The 16,316-nt window shown below is 39.7% G+C and overlaps 1 protein-coding gene across 1 annotated transcript in view; it reads left to right on the top strand.

Annotated features, from left to right (window-relative positions):
- The window catches only part of LOC148732563 (uncharacterized), a 41,132-nt gene continuing 24,816 nt past the window's right edge, over positions 1-16,316 (top strand). The window contains exons 1-10 of the mRNA XM_088757860.1: positions 1-266; positions 904-978; positions 2,432-2,506; positions 3,994-4,136; positions 5,755-6,363; positions 9,482-9,631; positions 9,999-10,253; positions 10,631-10,918; positions 11,011-11,307; positions 12,077-12,373. Of these exons, the coding sequence (XP_088613986.1) occupies positions 1-266; positions 904-978; positions 2,432-2,506; positions 3,994-4,136; positions 5,755-6,363; positions 9,482-9,631; positions 9,999-10,253; positions 10,631-10,918; positions 11,011-11,307; positions 12,077-12,373 (2,455 nt within the window). The remainder of the gene's footprint in view (positions 267-903; positions 979-2,431; positions 2,507-3,993; positions 4,137-5,754; positions 6,364-9,481; positions 9,632-9,998; positions 10,254-10,630; positions 10,919-11,010; positions 11,308-12,076; positions 12,374-16,316) is intronic.

Here is a 16,316-nt window from a genome sequence, read left to right as displayed (position 1 = left end):
ATGAAGTTCTGCGGCATTCGTGTCTTCACTGTATTGACTTTCGTGATATCCTCGACGTCGGCGCGACTCCGTCTGCAAAAGAGTGGCAATTACGAAGCTAGCGATGAAGGTAGCGCTCGAAGCCGCCATGAATCCGCAGTTTTGTGCTCAAAAGCAACGAACTGTGCTTGTTTGTTTGAAAAATCTCGCGTGACTGTGAAATGCACTTCTGTGGGTGATAAACTTGATGAAATTGTAAGCAAACTCCCACAAACGACAACGCACCTGTAAGTAGTGAACCTCTAGTCTTTAGCTTCTATTTATTTGCCACGAGCATTTATTAATTCCCGCAAATTTTCTGGAAATAAGTTTATACTAATAAAAAGACAAATACGTTTAAACAAATATAGAAGTTGTTCGTAAGATCACACAGATTACCTATGTGATTTTACCTCCAAAAAGTTATCGTCGAAGCGACTGAGAGGTTGATTGTCCGTTGTAAGTGAAAGCTATTATTTCCTGTTTATTTAATCTGTGAAACAAATAACAAAAACTTCTACTTTCTTAAATAAAATGTTAAATATTTTTTCATATCCTGCTCTTAGCACCCAGTGAATGTTCAGTATTTTTAATTTAGACGTGACTTTTGTCTCTACAAGCGCCATAAAGAGAGAAAAGAGTAATAGTCACCTTTCACGATCTTTTCAGAAGGAGAGGTTACATCCGCTAACCGCCTCCCGGTTAGCTCAATGGATAGAGCACTGAACTGTTGTGCGGGAGGTCGAGGGTTCGAGCCCCGGCCGGACCAACACTCGAGGTCTTAAAATAATTGAGAAGAATATGCTACCTTTCTATGTATGTACAGCCTTTCTTCCTGGTATCTCATCCTTTTTTTTATTCCGTCTATCCATTCATTTTTAACAGAATTCTGAGGAACAGTGGAATTTACGACCTGCTTTCACTGATAGTTCTCAGCGACTTAAGAGATCTTCAACTGCTGTAAGTTAAATAGCTATTATAACAAAGCACATGCGCAAGTCTTGCCCAATGCCTAAGGGAGCCACTAATACATTCATGGTGTGAATGTACTCTATTCGATGGTTTAAATAACATATAATGCGCGCGGATATTTCGCAGTCTTTATGATTTTCCTCACCCCTTCAGGGGGGTGAAAAAAAAAAAAACGATAGAGGCGATAAGAAAAGTTCTTCTTGTATTATCTGTTAAACCATTGAATAAGAGATGTACTGTTCCACTATTATTTCATTTTCTAGTATTTTGGCTTCTAGTTTTCGAAATACTTCCTCCAGCCATAAATGAGCATCATATTGATCACTTAATGTGTGGGTAAACGATGGAAACAATACAAACAAAACCATTAAGTGCGCTTGAAAGTCCCTTTCTCAAGAATACAAGCCTAAGAATCGGGAAAAAAGTTTGAATCTTTCACTGAGGCGATTTTGGTACTCTTCTTTCCGTCCGTATTTTCGGCCTTTTCACACTTTAATACCGTAGCATATTTTGTGCGTTCCGCTACGCAGTTTCCTGACTGTGAATTCTACATACATACATTTACATTTTTACATTAACATAGCGCAGACTTCTATGTGGATATATTCAGTCGCGCTTAACAGTATCGTAAGGTTGAGATCGGACGACAGCATTTTTATCTAGTAAAAAATGATTCAAGAATATCCTCGGGTCTCCTACATACGAGTAATTCGCACGTTTTCCCCTTCTGAGCAGAAGATTTACCTTTAGCCTCCTTTTCAAAGCGAATCGTAGTGCTTATTCTTTCGTATGATTAAACGTTTTCATTCACTTTCAAATTAATCTCATATTCATACGAATGGATGAGCACCAGTTCGTCAGAAGCGCGTTTGATTGGCTGGTAGGAAACGTGATTTTCCAGAGCATGTATTGAGAAAATCATCTCTAATAAAAAGTAAATGACTAAATTTTCTTTCTTTGTTGAATAATTTTTGTGAGAAATATTGTGAGAGCTATGGAGGAATTCTTTACGGGTGGTTATATCCCTATCTAAACTATCGGGAGGTACTCATTCTTTGTAAGAATAATACAAGCACTCAATACAAGTACTCACTCTTGGTAAGAATCGTAAACCTGTGGAATAAATTACCTAAAGACATAGCTGAAGCAGAATCTCTGCGAATATTTAAAAACAAAATCAAGAATTACCTTTTTAAATAATATTGTATATAACTTTTATAGTAAGTATTGTATATAGTTAAATCGCAACTTAATGTTCTTATATTTTGTATGTTCAAATAGATGTTTAACTAGATGATTATTTTGGAAACACGGTGGATAGGGCTAACCTCTGGTGTCTCCCTTTCTTTCAAATTATTTATTTTTTTGTGATTTGATTGAATAAAGTTTTATTATTATTATTTTCTCAACTAATACTTCTTTCTACCATTTTTCAAAGCAGGGATCTCCGAGACAATCTTATCACTAAACCGGGCAGCATTCAAGTGGAACGTGTCCTTGGGCGGCTATCGAAAGTGTAAGTTTGACCTAACCACATTTTTCCTATGAAGACAAAGGAAAAAGTAATCAGGGTACTCTCTTTGAAAAGGAAGCATTTTCCACCACATCTATTTTTGCCTTGGTGTTAATGATATTCATGAGTAGGACACTGGGAAAAAAAAAAAACATGAAGACCAAACTTGTTTTTGGGCCTTATTTAGCGTGGTCGTAGCGTAGTCGAGATGAAAATAGCAGCACACCTCGTTGTAAGCAGCGGCGAAGTTACTCTGACAGACCGTGTACATAATTGTCAAACCACAGCGGAACTCGTTTGCGGTCTCAGCACAAATGGTAGGTTTCCTGATCTTGGTAACTCTCTGAAAGAAAGCAGAAGGATAACTATCAGTTGCATGAACAGATGGAAGATGTATCTTATTCTTGAAAACGACAGAGGGTTTTCTTTCTCAACTATTGATCAGTGTGCATGAGCTTCCTGTATACGCCGGTGATGGGGTGTCCGTCCAGTTTTCTTTAAAATTTATGTTGTTCTGTCTCCAGAGGGAAGCGAATTGATCTATCTAACTACATTAATAGCCGATACCTTGTCCCCAGGAAGATTGAGATCCCTCTTTGGCAACCTCTAGCAGCAAAAATATCTTCCTCTATCATTCACGAGATGAAATACACGCATAAAAAAGACATATTCAACTGAGACGTCTCATTTCACCACGTCTTAACTGCGTGATAGTTGGTCATAGTGCGTAATTGTTCATGTTCAAATGCTCGTGACAGTTGGACCTCTATTAAACTGGACGCATATTTGCGTTCACTCCGGCTTTCTGTTGGAAGGAATATTTCTTTTTTGCGCCTACATTTCTTTATTCGGCTTGGTTCACGATCGCGTCTGCACGCACGATGAGATCTGCGTTTATATTTCTCTCGATTAACATAAGATAGCTCAGTTGATATAGCATGTTCTCGATGTAAGGTTCACTCATTAATGTTCTCTCACAAAGAGATCTCTCATAAGGTACGTGGACCAACCCGTTCCAAAAACGCTCGACAGTGTTTGGTGTTGGTCTACCGCGAACGATGTGTGCATATTTTGAAAGCGTTTTAAGCGTATTATAGACAGTATGGGTGTTGATTTTGCGTCGCAATAGCTTCTCTTTCCCCGCCATTACACCATGCTATTCCACTCACAAGTCTGCTTGATTCTGTTCGGTTCAAGTTTTGCTCCTCAAAACTAGCCTCTTTTTTTTTTCTTCTATGCAGAACACTTGTTTGTTGTCTTTTTTATTTCAGTGTGCGCTAGGGTAAAAGTGGTGCAAGGATTTAGTTTTTTTTGATATATCTGAAGAGGGTGACCTTAAACAAAAGTAATCTATAAAATAGTAAGGGTATTGCACGCGGGGTGGAGAATAGCCTTATAAAATGTTTGTGGCGTGGCACGTGCCGCGTGCAATGGGAGTCCGTTTTTCGTGCCTTTGATTTAGTTTTGAAAACGTTACTTTTTCCATTTAGTTTATTAGATAATAACCCTCTGGAGTGTGACTGCGGAATAACTCCTTCCGTTTGGACAGCTAAGGCGACTGGCACGTGTGCACATCCCCCCCATTTAAGAGGAGTTGAAGTAAGCACGCTTCACAATGAGGATTTCAAATGCGGTTAGTCGGATTTTTATTACTTGCAAATTCTTATAATTTGTATTTTTAACGGTTTCAAAATACGTAGACAGGGAAAAAGAAAAAATTGAGGGTAATTACATTGTTGAAAAAAGTTAATATTATAATGCTGGTCGTGCTCCAAGAATGTGTGAGTAAAAAGAGTACTTATGATGCACGATCCTCGCAGTAGAGAGCGCTATTTATGCAATAGCGAAAATCAGACCTGAAAAAAATCAGGCCTGTACAGGATTCGAACCTCTGACCTCTGCGATACTAGTGCAGCGCTCTACCAATTGAGCTAACAAGCCAACTGGGAACAGGCCGTTAAGTTGATTCGTAATAAACCCGTAATGATAAATCAGATACAATGTATATATGATACAATGTATATATGATTTTCGCTATTGCATAAAGAGCGCTCTCTACTGTGAGGATTGTGCATCATGCGTATCTAATACCGCAGTTCAAAATATATGAACTTCATATATACATTGTATCTGATTTATCATCACGAATCAACTTAACGGCCTGTTCCCAGTTGGCTTGTTAGCTGAATTGGTAGAGCGCTGCACTAGTATCGCAGAGGTCAGTGGTTCGAATCCCGTACAGGCCTGATTTTTTTCAGGTCTGATTTTCGCTATTGCATAAATAGCGCTATCTACTGCGAGGATCGTGCATCATACGTATCTAATACCGCAGTTCAAAATATATGAACTTCATATATACATTGTATCCAAAAAGAGTACTCTCCCTCTTATCGAGCCTGCTTGTCTAATATACAGCACTGCGTTAATATACAATCAATGTTTTAATGTTTTAATTTAATTTATTCTAATCAAAAGGCTCCAGTTTCTAACCGGGGACTTATAATGTTTGTTCAGGTAATGTTTCGCAATAGTATGCACTGATTGACTGGGTGGGAGGGCCGGACGAGGAAAGGATCTGGCTCTCGGTCATGACGTATGGACCGAGCGCACATCACGTAACCATTAACGTGTTGGTGATAATGCCACGCAGGATGTTAGGAGAAGCTCAGTTATAAATTCATAAGCTTTTCCGAGTGTCCTCCCAACATCTGGAGTGTCTTACAACCTTATAAAGCATTCACTTGAAAATGAATTGAACATCAGTTGATGCTACAATATTCAATATTCATTATGTTATATACCTATATAGAATGTGCTTGTGTAAAAACGAAGGCGCGTGCTGGACATATCCTTCAAAAGATTCTACAATAAAAAAATTTCCTTTTTCGAGTCAGAATAAGAAACTCGCAATTTATCGAGAAGCACGACTCATTTTCTTATTTGTCTTAATCAAATTGAAATCTTCAGTTTCAATTTACGTTCTCGGAACGTGCAAAGAGCCGTGTGAGTGTAAGGTCGGACGGCTTTTTCCTGAATTTTCACTGTTGTTTCTATGAGATTGTGACCGTACGGATCACTCAATAAATGACGATTATTTGTGACGTCCCCTCGAACGTCGATTGGGCAAATAAGGAAGGAGATAAGGCAGATCAGTTAGTGGAAATAGATTTTGGAAAAGCCATCTTGAGCGAATTCTTCTTCAGTTGTTTGCTAATTATCTAGTTTATTAATTTCAAGTTATTTGATCCTAGCTAAAAGTTGTAATAGTCTTTTTACGCATGGAAGACGCTCCACAGGTTTTTACAATTTACATAAACCTGAGATCGCCCCACTGCCCAAAAACCAGAGCTCCATTCAAGTGTGGTGTGACATGGACGGACCTGACGGCGGGTGGATCCTGCTTCAAGAGCGTGCCAATGCTACCTTTAACTTATTTAGAGATTGGGTTTCCTACGAAAACGGTTTTGGCAAACCTGGCGTTGGGTATTGGATTGGAAATATATACATGCATTCCATAACTTTTACAAGAAAGTATGTATTAAGAATTGAACTTCCGGGCTATGCTGATGAGCTAACCCCGACACTGTTCGCCGAGTATGACAATTTTCAGGTTTTGAGTCCCTCCTCTGGCTATGTCCTTAAATTAGGAAGGTATCGAGGTGGTTTGGGTGACATCCTCTCCCTCGTCAACAACTCTGCGTTTTCCACTTGGGATCGCGATAATGACGAGGTACGAGACGAGGGTTGTGCGGAAACAGGAAAAGGAGCTTGGTGGTATGGAAAAACGTGCTATGTTTATGACTTGAACAGCATGGTGGGATTCCTTAGGATGAAGATAAAAGCCAAGGAAGTTTTTGAAGGTAATGTTCTTTGAAATACGTTGTTTTTTTTTCAAGAAAGTCTGCTGCATATAGAAGCGAGAGATTTTATGAAGCATACCAAGAGATTATAAACAGTTTCTAATTCCTTGAGCATACCAATCGTTCTAGTGACATAAAAGTATGAGCTAATGTCTATTTGGTCCAAAAACGTCACATAACGAAAAAGGGCGGGTAAATTTCAAATGAATACGAAATGAAAGCCAGCAAACTCCAAGGAAAACCGTGAGAACTTAACTGAAGGATGCGAGTAGCATCCTGAAAAGATCAAGTTACAAGTATAAGTAGCGGTAGGGCGAAATAAGAATATACAGGCCAAAATAATATAAAATGGTTTTTAGTGCAACTTGTTTTCCTTGCAATCAGAAAATATAATATATAATGTAGCGTTGTCAATCAAGTAAATGTTTTGTTTATCAACAACTTTGTCAAAAAAAAAAAAAAACCGTGAAATAGTAGTATGAACGCTTCAAGTAACCGCAGAGAGCTTTTATGGTTGTTACAAAGTACTTGGACATTATCTGTTCCTCGAAGCCCACAGTTTTCCGCTAGCCTCGCTCTCAGAAAACTGTTCTCATCTTAGAACAGATAGTGTTCGCGGATAAATTTCCATGCATATTTTCGCGTCAAATAAAGGCTACACGTACTTCTCCAAGTCATGCGGTGTTTCAACATTACAAAGAAACAACTTGCGCTCCGATTGGTCAAAAATCTAATGTACATTTGCCTGTAAACCCATATAAAACTGAAGCATCTTCCCTTCCTGAGAAATAGAGCCACACAGGGTGAATTTGTTAAAGGCATATGGTTCGGAGGAAACGAAGAGGATGCTTTGAACGCTAAAAACAACGAGGAGGATTTTTCCCCTAACATTATCAGGTTTTCTATTTAAAATGCAGTTTAACTAACTGGTTCTGTTTGGAGCTTTATTTTTCACCGCGCGGTCTAGGTGGAAGGTCAGAAATTCTCAACAAGAATTCCCCAAACTTCTCGCGGAAAAGGAACTGTTGGCATGTTTTTGCCAAAAGAAAACTGCACATGGCTCGATGTTCTTGTATTTAGATTTTGCCGATTGCTATTAAAAAATGTAAAGTTAAGTCCTCACAATGGAAATAGCTCTCCGATCAAAAGTCTACAACCGACCTTTATTTCGCTGAAAAAGTTCCGGAACATATCAAAACTGCTTTCTAGGCTTGAAAACTTTAAAACACTTCGTACAGTTTGTTGGACTGCTTGAGCAATTCGCGTAAACGGAGGCACCAGGAGTTTGGTAAAGAACTTGTTTTAATTCTCTGCTTAATTATTCTTAATGGGTCTTCATCTTAGTGACAAACTCTCTGTGCCTCTATTGCAGCTCTAGGTACATATTCTTAATTATTAAAAACTGGATCATTGGATAATGCAATTCAAGACTTTTTATTGGCTTAGCCATTATGGTATATGAACCAATATACCATAATCTACAAATATGGTAAGCGTACGCGTCAGCTTAAAATCAAAAGGGAGCGAAAAAATCCGGTTTCTTCTTACAAAATAATTATTTCTTGGGGGCGTTTTTAATAAAACAATTATTCCACTCGCACTTGTTGGATATGAGATGATTATAGCCTACTCGGCGCTACGCGCCTCGTTGGCTATCTATCATCTCATATCCAAAACGCGCTCGTGGAATAACAGTTAAATATCCTATTAGTTGGAATTTTTGGGCTTACGGAACAACTGCCTTTGGCAGAATAAACATATTTTTTTCAGGAATTTAACCCTAACAATTTAATAAGACATTCGAAATGAAAAACAAAGTACTTAACAACAGCCAATCTTAGAGAACTGACAGCTAAACAAAACTTACCGTAACCCTTACCCTTACCGAGGGTACCGAGGTTCACGTTGTATAAGATAAGATACCAAAGTTTCGAAAGGACTTTTCGAGTTTCGGTGTGGCTGAGTTGTAGGTAGTGAACAAAAGAACAGCCTACATAGCTGTAAGGTATTTATGTTGTTAAACGATTCGCCTCGATGAGAAGTTTAGTTCGGATAGAAATTTGTTACCTAGATGGTTTGGCAGATAGTCGGGAGCAAACGGCCGCTGCAGGCTCTAGCATTTTCAATGGCTTGGTTTAAAACGCGCGGGTAGAGTGTGATAAAACGAAACCATAGCACAATCGATAACTTGCGAGACCTTTGTTTAGTAACTCCGTTCTGACAAGTTAATGAGCTACAGCAGTATTCCCTGTGGAAGAAAGGGTGCAAGATCTCGTCTAATCAAAATCAACCAGTGTATGCTTCACCGCAAATATTACAGATCTATAATATATTTTTGCGACTGCAAGTAAATATCACGAGAACAATGGGAATTCTCCCCAATTAGGATACTATGCAAGATCAAGGATAAACCCAATCACAACTAGCGATGACGATTTGTGAGAAATTAGCCCTATTACAACGGTCAAGGACCCATCACTCAAAAGGAAAAAATAAATGTGTGGTTACAAACCAGCAACCAATATTCTTCAGTAACACTTTATAGTTTGTGCTTTCATCTCTGTATATCGCTGTTCCTAGTTACTTTTCCAAACAATTTCTGCTGAGTTTCTCCGTGCCGTTTCTTTCATTCAGCAATAAATTCTTTACAGTCTTCGTCCTTCTAGCCGGCAGTTCAATCAGCTTCCTGCGCTTTTATTGGTTTCTCGCTCATGGATTTCATGAGAGTCACCAACTTGATCACAAATTAAGATTTTAATTAAATTCACCATTCTGTCTGACAAACATCACTCGTATTTATGTCATCACGAAAAGCAATAAACCACACTTTCTATCGGTTTGCCGGCTAATAAACCCAATGAGATGTTGGGAGAACACGAGAAAAGATTTTAAACCATGAGGCGCGGCCGAGTGGTTTGCAAACTTTGCTCGTGTTCCTGTGAGGTTGATTAGCCGGTAAAACGATAGAAAATGCGGTTTATTGATTTATCATTTGTACTCCTTAGCCCAGTTGGGAAACAATACAATCGCTCACTACTGGCAGAAAGTAAAAACACCTCATCTAGATACCCCTTACCTCAACGAAAAATAAATATCATTTTTTTTCCATATGTTTTAGATAGCTGTGATTCTGAAAAAATCCCCATCAGAATTGAATGTGGATGGCCAAACATCACAAAACAACAATGCTTGGCACGGGATTGTTGCTATGACAGCACTATGTATGCATTTAATAGCAGTGTAAATTGTTTTCTTAAGCCTCATCTCGGTGAGTATACTTTATAAATAGTTTTTGGCAAAACTGCAATAAATTTATATATACAGTAACGAAAATCACTATTTTCCGATGTTCTTTTTCGACTATTCTCAGGCACCAGTTTGTTCGAACATGTTCAGTTAACGTACTTTACATAAAAGATTTTGTATTTTTTCTGCTGATGCGACTACCCAATTTTGTGACCTTCTATGTCAGTTATGTGGTTTTTGGAATTATTATTTTAGAGCCATTCAAGGTAAAAAAAAAGCCTTAAAGAGTGGTAGATGGATAGAATTAGAGTGGTGCCACTCACTCTTAAGCGGGGTAGATTATGTTTAGGGATAACACAATACTTTTACTATCCTTTCTCTCCTGCAAGTGTTTTATGAACGAATTGGCTGCTTCAATGTTGGAATTATACGGTTGTTGAACCAACAATACCCTCCGTTAAAAATTGCTAAAGCATGTAGCTTTGAAGCATGGTCACGTGGTCTAAAGTATTTTGCTGTACGTAATGGCAGCGAATGCCTTGGCGACATGCATTTCCCCACTTTATTACCTGGACTGAATTCTTCGAAAGGATGTTTTGCAGGCCGAGGAGGGAAAGAATTGTCTGATGTTTATCGCCTCACAGGTAAGAAAGCCTCTGTTCTCTGGAGGATGAGGAGTTGTGGACTATTTCTATTTGTTAACTTTTCAACGAGGCTCCTGGCTAAGTAAATTAAGTAACTCACTCGTTTAATCACCCACCCATGCATCCACTCATTCGCCCGTACCATCCGCCTCTTCATCGTTCTTTGATCTCTTTTCTCTCGTTTTTTCTTTGTTTTTTTTTTTTTCCGAGTGACATTAATTAAAATACAGGAATCTGGCGTTGATCTCAAGCGTTATCTTTACAAAATTAAACACTTGCCATAAACAATAATTAAAAGAGTTCGATTACAAAAAGCAAAGGAAGACAAGGAGAAAAATCTTACTGTATTAATGAAACTTATTCTCTGTCTGCTTCAGTATTTGTTTCCAAGCCAACTGCACTTCGACCCAGTAACGTAACACTTACAAGTGTCCGCGTGAATTGGAATCCAGTGCAAGAACGCTTTATCCTTGGCTATAAAATTCTTGTGCAAAATATTCCTCTCAATGAGACCGTCCCTTGGAACAGGTCCTATGCCGATGTCACAGGTCTGCGTAGCAACACTAAGTACGTTATAAGTGTACTACCAGTTCATGGCTTTACAGATGAGGAGTACCCCGCAGGAAATGCAGCAAGAATCATCGTAACCACCATGCGAGAGCCAGGTAAAAGGAATTTAAGACTATGCAGTTCTGTTTTTTAAACAGAAATGAGAGTGAAGAGGAAAGGTTTCCTAAAACATTTATTTATCTTTCAGCTCCATCAAGAGCTCCCGATTTTGTAATCGCACTGGCGTCAAACTCCACGAGTCTGGTAGTAAGATGGAATCCCTTGCCAGAGGAATATTTTCAAGGACAACCCATCGGTTACTACATTTCTTACGTCTCAGCTGATTTAAAGAGTTATACTAATTTTTTGAATGTAAATTTCCCGTCTAATAGCACCGTACTTGCTAACCTGACTGCCTACACTACTTATGTTATTAATGTGTCAGCGGTGAGCCCTGGAGGAGTAGGACCTGCAAACACGACAAGGGCCAGAACAGAAGCAGCAGGTAACATTCAGGTTGAAACAGAAGAACTTTATCCAGCGCCTCCTCTGTAACTGTTACCGTTTTGAAAAGTAAAGGGGGGGGGGGCTTTATCGTCCATAAGGACCCTACTCAAAGTTTTCAAAGTTCATTGCGTTGTTCGTTGACACCAGAACACCTTTTCATCATCTAGCTCCGTCTACCCCTATTCGATTTTTGACAGCTGATCGGGCGTCGTAGAGCACAAATTCACGCTATTGAGACGTCGATACCACATGAGGGCATTGCCTCATCTGAAATTGTCAACTGAAAATTGTGAAACTGCCCTTTACCTCTTCTTTTAGCGTTTTACTAACAGGATTTTTGTTGAAAGCTTCGCACATAGTTCTAATATTTGTAAGCCGACGTACTTCAGGCGGCGTAACTCTAACTGCATCGTGTGATAACTTGAGGCCTCCCACTATTTAACTTCACAGTAATCATCAGGACAACTTAATCAACGATTCTGGCAGTACTGGTTAGTTTGTGCAAACGGAAACACAGGCTGAAGCTGTTCAAAAAGGGTCGTGCAACATATGATTTTGCCTAACACGATCCTGATTAAAAAATTTGTTTGTACCCCCTTCCCCACTTCGCTTACCATCCCCCCGCTCCATTGCCTTTAAATGGTTTCGACCCTGTTCAACAGTCGATAAGATTGTTTGAAAAATTCACTTACAGAGAGACATGCACCACCCCGGTTGTAAATTTTGGCTGCGAGAATTTTACTGAAGTTTACGTTTCTGTCTTTTAGCTCCTCAGCAAGGTCCTGAGGTGGTAATTGCACACAATTTGAGTTCCACAAGTCTGGTAGTGAGATGGAGTCATCTGTCAGAGGAGTATTTTCGAGGACAACCGATTGGTTACAACATCGTTTACAACCCAGTTGATTTAGAAAGTAGCGTTAATTTTGTGAATGTAAACCATACGACAAACACCACAACATTGACCAAACTGACTGTTTTTACCGCGTATGTCGTTGATGTATCAGCGGTGAGCTCTGGAGGAAAAGGACCTGCAAGTGCAGCAAAGGCTCAAACAGGCGCTGGAGGTAGGAAGATTTACGATATCCCCAGTGAAAGGAAAACTGAATCTCTGTTTGAAAAAGAAAGCGTTTAATAACGTAAACAAAAAAAAGAAGACACAAAAAAAGTTGTACGCACATGAAGGGGGATGTTATGGTAACACCATGCTACGATTGTTTTTATTTCAAATAGTAGCCGAACGGCACAATTTCTTGGGTAGCCGCTATGTCACTATAGATAAGCGAAGAATTCGACCTTTCTCATAGAAAATTAATCAAACCATGTATTAACCATCATTAAGAAATCAACATACACCTTTGCCATAATGGCGGAAAATCCGATGGAGGTCTGAGACTGGTTATGAATAATTTCACGAAAGCGAGGCCATCCGGGCAACACAGGGCGACGCGAATACAAACTCTCACAATTCCTCGAGCTTTTTAACCGAAAATGACATTCCTGGAGCTTCCTTAGGAGATAGAAATCTCTCACAATTCAAGAGTGAGGACTTGAGACTATGGTTGAAGGGCAGAGGCGACCCAGCGAAAGGTTTAAAGAGAAAAGCAGAGCTTGTGAAAAGGCTAGTTTCGAGCACAAGATGCGTACTTCGAGGTGTTTTGATTGCTTGAGAATATTGTCAATTGTGATTACTTACACTTAAATTGACCTCATTTCTTATACTTTAGGGTCCTTTAATACATCACGAGCGGAAAGGATAAAAACATCATTGATCCTGATCCCAATAATCTTTATTCTAAACGAAAACAACTACGCTCGGCAAACAACACAAGTTCACACTCCACCGCTAAACGACATGTTCCCGTCAAGTTCCCTGAATCTAGTATGTGGAGCTACTCACTTCAGAAGATGCTTCTGTTTACCAGAGCGGAATTAAACAACCATATAACACGTTCTGGGGTCTAGATAATTGTAGATTTCCATTAAAATAGCGTTGTTAGGAAACGAAGTGTAGCAAGACACAGCAGAATTGTCGGCGCGAAATCTTTCAATAGAAAAAAGTATACTTTTTAAACATTCATTCCTCTTTGAAATGCTTTCTATTTCTCTTTAGAGCTCTTCTATTCTCATTTCATACTGTTTCACAAGCGCGACAGCACTCTGAATGCATGCATCCTTCGACTCGATCAAATCGGTCAGAGTTTCGATATCTTTTCTCTTTGCCTCATTTCCGACATTCTTTTCATTAGATTCTACAGTTGTAATCTGACTCTCTAGCTGTTCATTCGATTTATCATTTACGCTGCTTTCCGAGTGTGCACACCATGAATGAAGCCCTGGATGATTGATGAGTAGTTGCTTTACTAGTGAATCTTTGAGGTGGAGGCTTCCTTTTGCGCGGCGAAGTACAGCATTGGTTTGAAGGCATATTTTGCCCGCAATACTTTTCTTCAAGTCTTCCATTTTAAAATGGTGTGAGGAGACCATGGTTGAGTCCAAGACTTTGAAGCTTTTTCCTTCCTCTCGACGGATTGCATGAAGCCATTGCTTTCTCGTGAGTTTTTCTTTGGGAAACTTGAAGTAGGATATTTATTAACCGTTTACGTCGCGATATCCCCTAGTAGTCCATGAAGGAACACAGCAGTGGCATGGCATTGTACATATTAACTTGAGCCTTAGCTATATTAGTAGTCGATTCTTTGAGAAATAAAGCTTTTTGGATTAATGAATTAATAAATTGTGCCAGAAACTTTTTGACAAGGGCACATAAGTGCGCAAATCCATGCCCGGGTGGCCTCGTCCCTATGCACTAGTTTTAGTCTTCACTCGGCCGCCGCCATTACGGCAAAGGTGTATGCTCTTACCGAACTTGGTTAAGAACGAGCCTCTGTAAGAATCAAACATCTTGGGAAATAAAAATTTTCAACCCCCTTAAATTTTCCATGCAGTTAGGCTCTCAGGGGGGATGCACAAAGATGCCCTTTTTAAAGGTTGCAGCACTCATGTTGCCATAGTAATAACGTGTGAAGGTGTAGTCTGATCGTCCGGGTGAGTGTAGTCCTGAGAAGGACTGTTGTCGGTGGTAGGGACTGACGTTTCGACAACCTGTGCGGAAGTCATCATCAGAGTCAAGTGAATGATTGTTGTCAGTAGAATGTTCTTATTCCAGTTCGTGTGAAATGATCGGTTGGTTTTGCCGTGATGTCATTGGCTGTAAGACTCAAGTGACGTAAGTCGGTCGTGATTGGTCTGTTTCGATCTGTCGGTAAAGTTAGGTCGTTCTTTTTCGGTCGTTTGTGATATTTATGTCGTGAATGAGTCGTTTGTATGGAGCGGGTAGTTGTTGACATCTGTTTAGGGGAGTCTGTTCTAAGTTAGTAAACCAGCTTTCCAGAGTCAGTCGTTGAAAATAGTCAGTGCTGTAGGTTAGGCATTGCGCAGAGTCCCAGTCAATGTTGTGGTTGGTAAGTCGATGGTGTTCAGCAATGTGATTGCTGACATCACCTTTCCTCGTCGCCCGTCTGTGTTCAGTCAGTCTTGTTGTGAGGTTTCTGCCAGTCTCACCGATGTAGGAGGCTTGGCAGTCGGAACAATTGATCTTATAAATCTTTCCCTGTGAACGATTTATAAGATCAATTGTTCCGACTGCCAAGCCTCCTACATCGGTGAGACTGGCAGAAACCTCACAACAAGACTGACTGAACACAGACGGGCGACGAGGAAAGGTGATGTCAGCAATCACATTGAAAAAGGAGATCGTTCGGTCCAATAACGTTAGTCTGTGGAGGTTATAAAGCTAATAACTGAGAAGATTGGGCCCGTTGGTTCATCAGTGACAGCATAAATTATTTTAAATCTGTACTCCTAGGTCCAAGTGACACCGAAAAAAGAACCTTTATAATTTTGTAGACACTTGCCATAGCATTTTATTATCAAGAGGAATAAATCTCAAGGCTCAAAGCCAATATAATGTTTGAGCATGTAAAAGATTCCTTGAAAAAAAGAGCTAAACTCTTGGAAATTGACTGTGGTGAGATCCCCGTTCCATTTGCTGTACTGCGGAGATACTGAGTTGTTCAAATTGCTATTGTTGCAACTTGGTTTTACTACCGCTGACAAGTTGCGATTTATGCTCTCAGAAAACGCCTTCAGATTCTCAGTTTTTACGAGCATTCAATCCAGGTTTTCCCGTTTTTTTTATTCATCTTACTTCAGAATGCGTAGAAATCTGCTGAAATATCGAAAAATTTCCATTTCTCGTCTTCTTTGGAGCGACAGTTGGAAAATTCTTGGAGAAATACAGCGTCACGCCATCGTGATAACGTACACGTTTATGACATATGACCGGTGATAGGATAGTTTCGTGCGGATCAGCCGACTTTAACATGTTTGAAATGACATACAAGTATAACAGTGCATCTTCAGAGGAATTCGGATTGCTCAAATTCCCATGACAGAAAGTGTAGTATTTGGAATCTGGATGACACGCACACGATTTGAGGTATGTTTGTAGTTACGCCGAGTAGTCCTCCATGAAGGCTGACCAATTTTGATGACAGCCAGAGGCGAGATTTCTCTTCGGGATATTGCTCATAAGATAATATTCCTTGAAAGCCTCGCACGTTTCATTTGTATGAAACGTTTGTCTAACGCAGTTTACCGATGAAGTGCTAAGTAATATGGATAAAGGTTTAGTAAATGGTGTAGTTTTTATTGATCTGAAGAAAGCCTTCGACACCGTTGACCATGTCATTTTACTCGGGAAGCTCAAATCTCTAGGATTACGCAGCAAGAATCTTGAGTGGTTCCATTCCTACTTATCCTCTCGTTACCAGAAGACTGTGATTGGTCAAGCCTCTTCTCCTGCGCGGAAGGTTTCCGTTGGTGTTCCTCAGGGGTCTATTCTCGGTCCATTACTATTTGCCATTTACATCAACGATCTACCCAAGGTCCTTCGGAACACTACGGTCACCTTATTCGCTGATGACACTGCTATCTACTGCTCTTCTC

Source organism: Stylophora pistillata, chromosome 4 (genome assembly GCF_964205215.1).
Source record: "Stylophora pistillata chromosome 4, jaStyPist1.2, whole genome shotgun sequence".
NCBI classification, from domain to species: domain Eukaryota; kingdom Metazoa; phylum Cnidaria; class Anthozoa; order Scleractinia; family Pocilloporidae; genus Stylophora; species Stylophora pistillata.
This window is presented reverse-complemented; position numbering and strand designations above follow the sequence as displayed.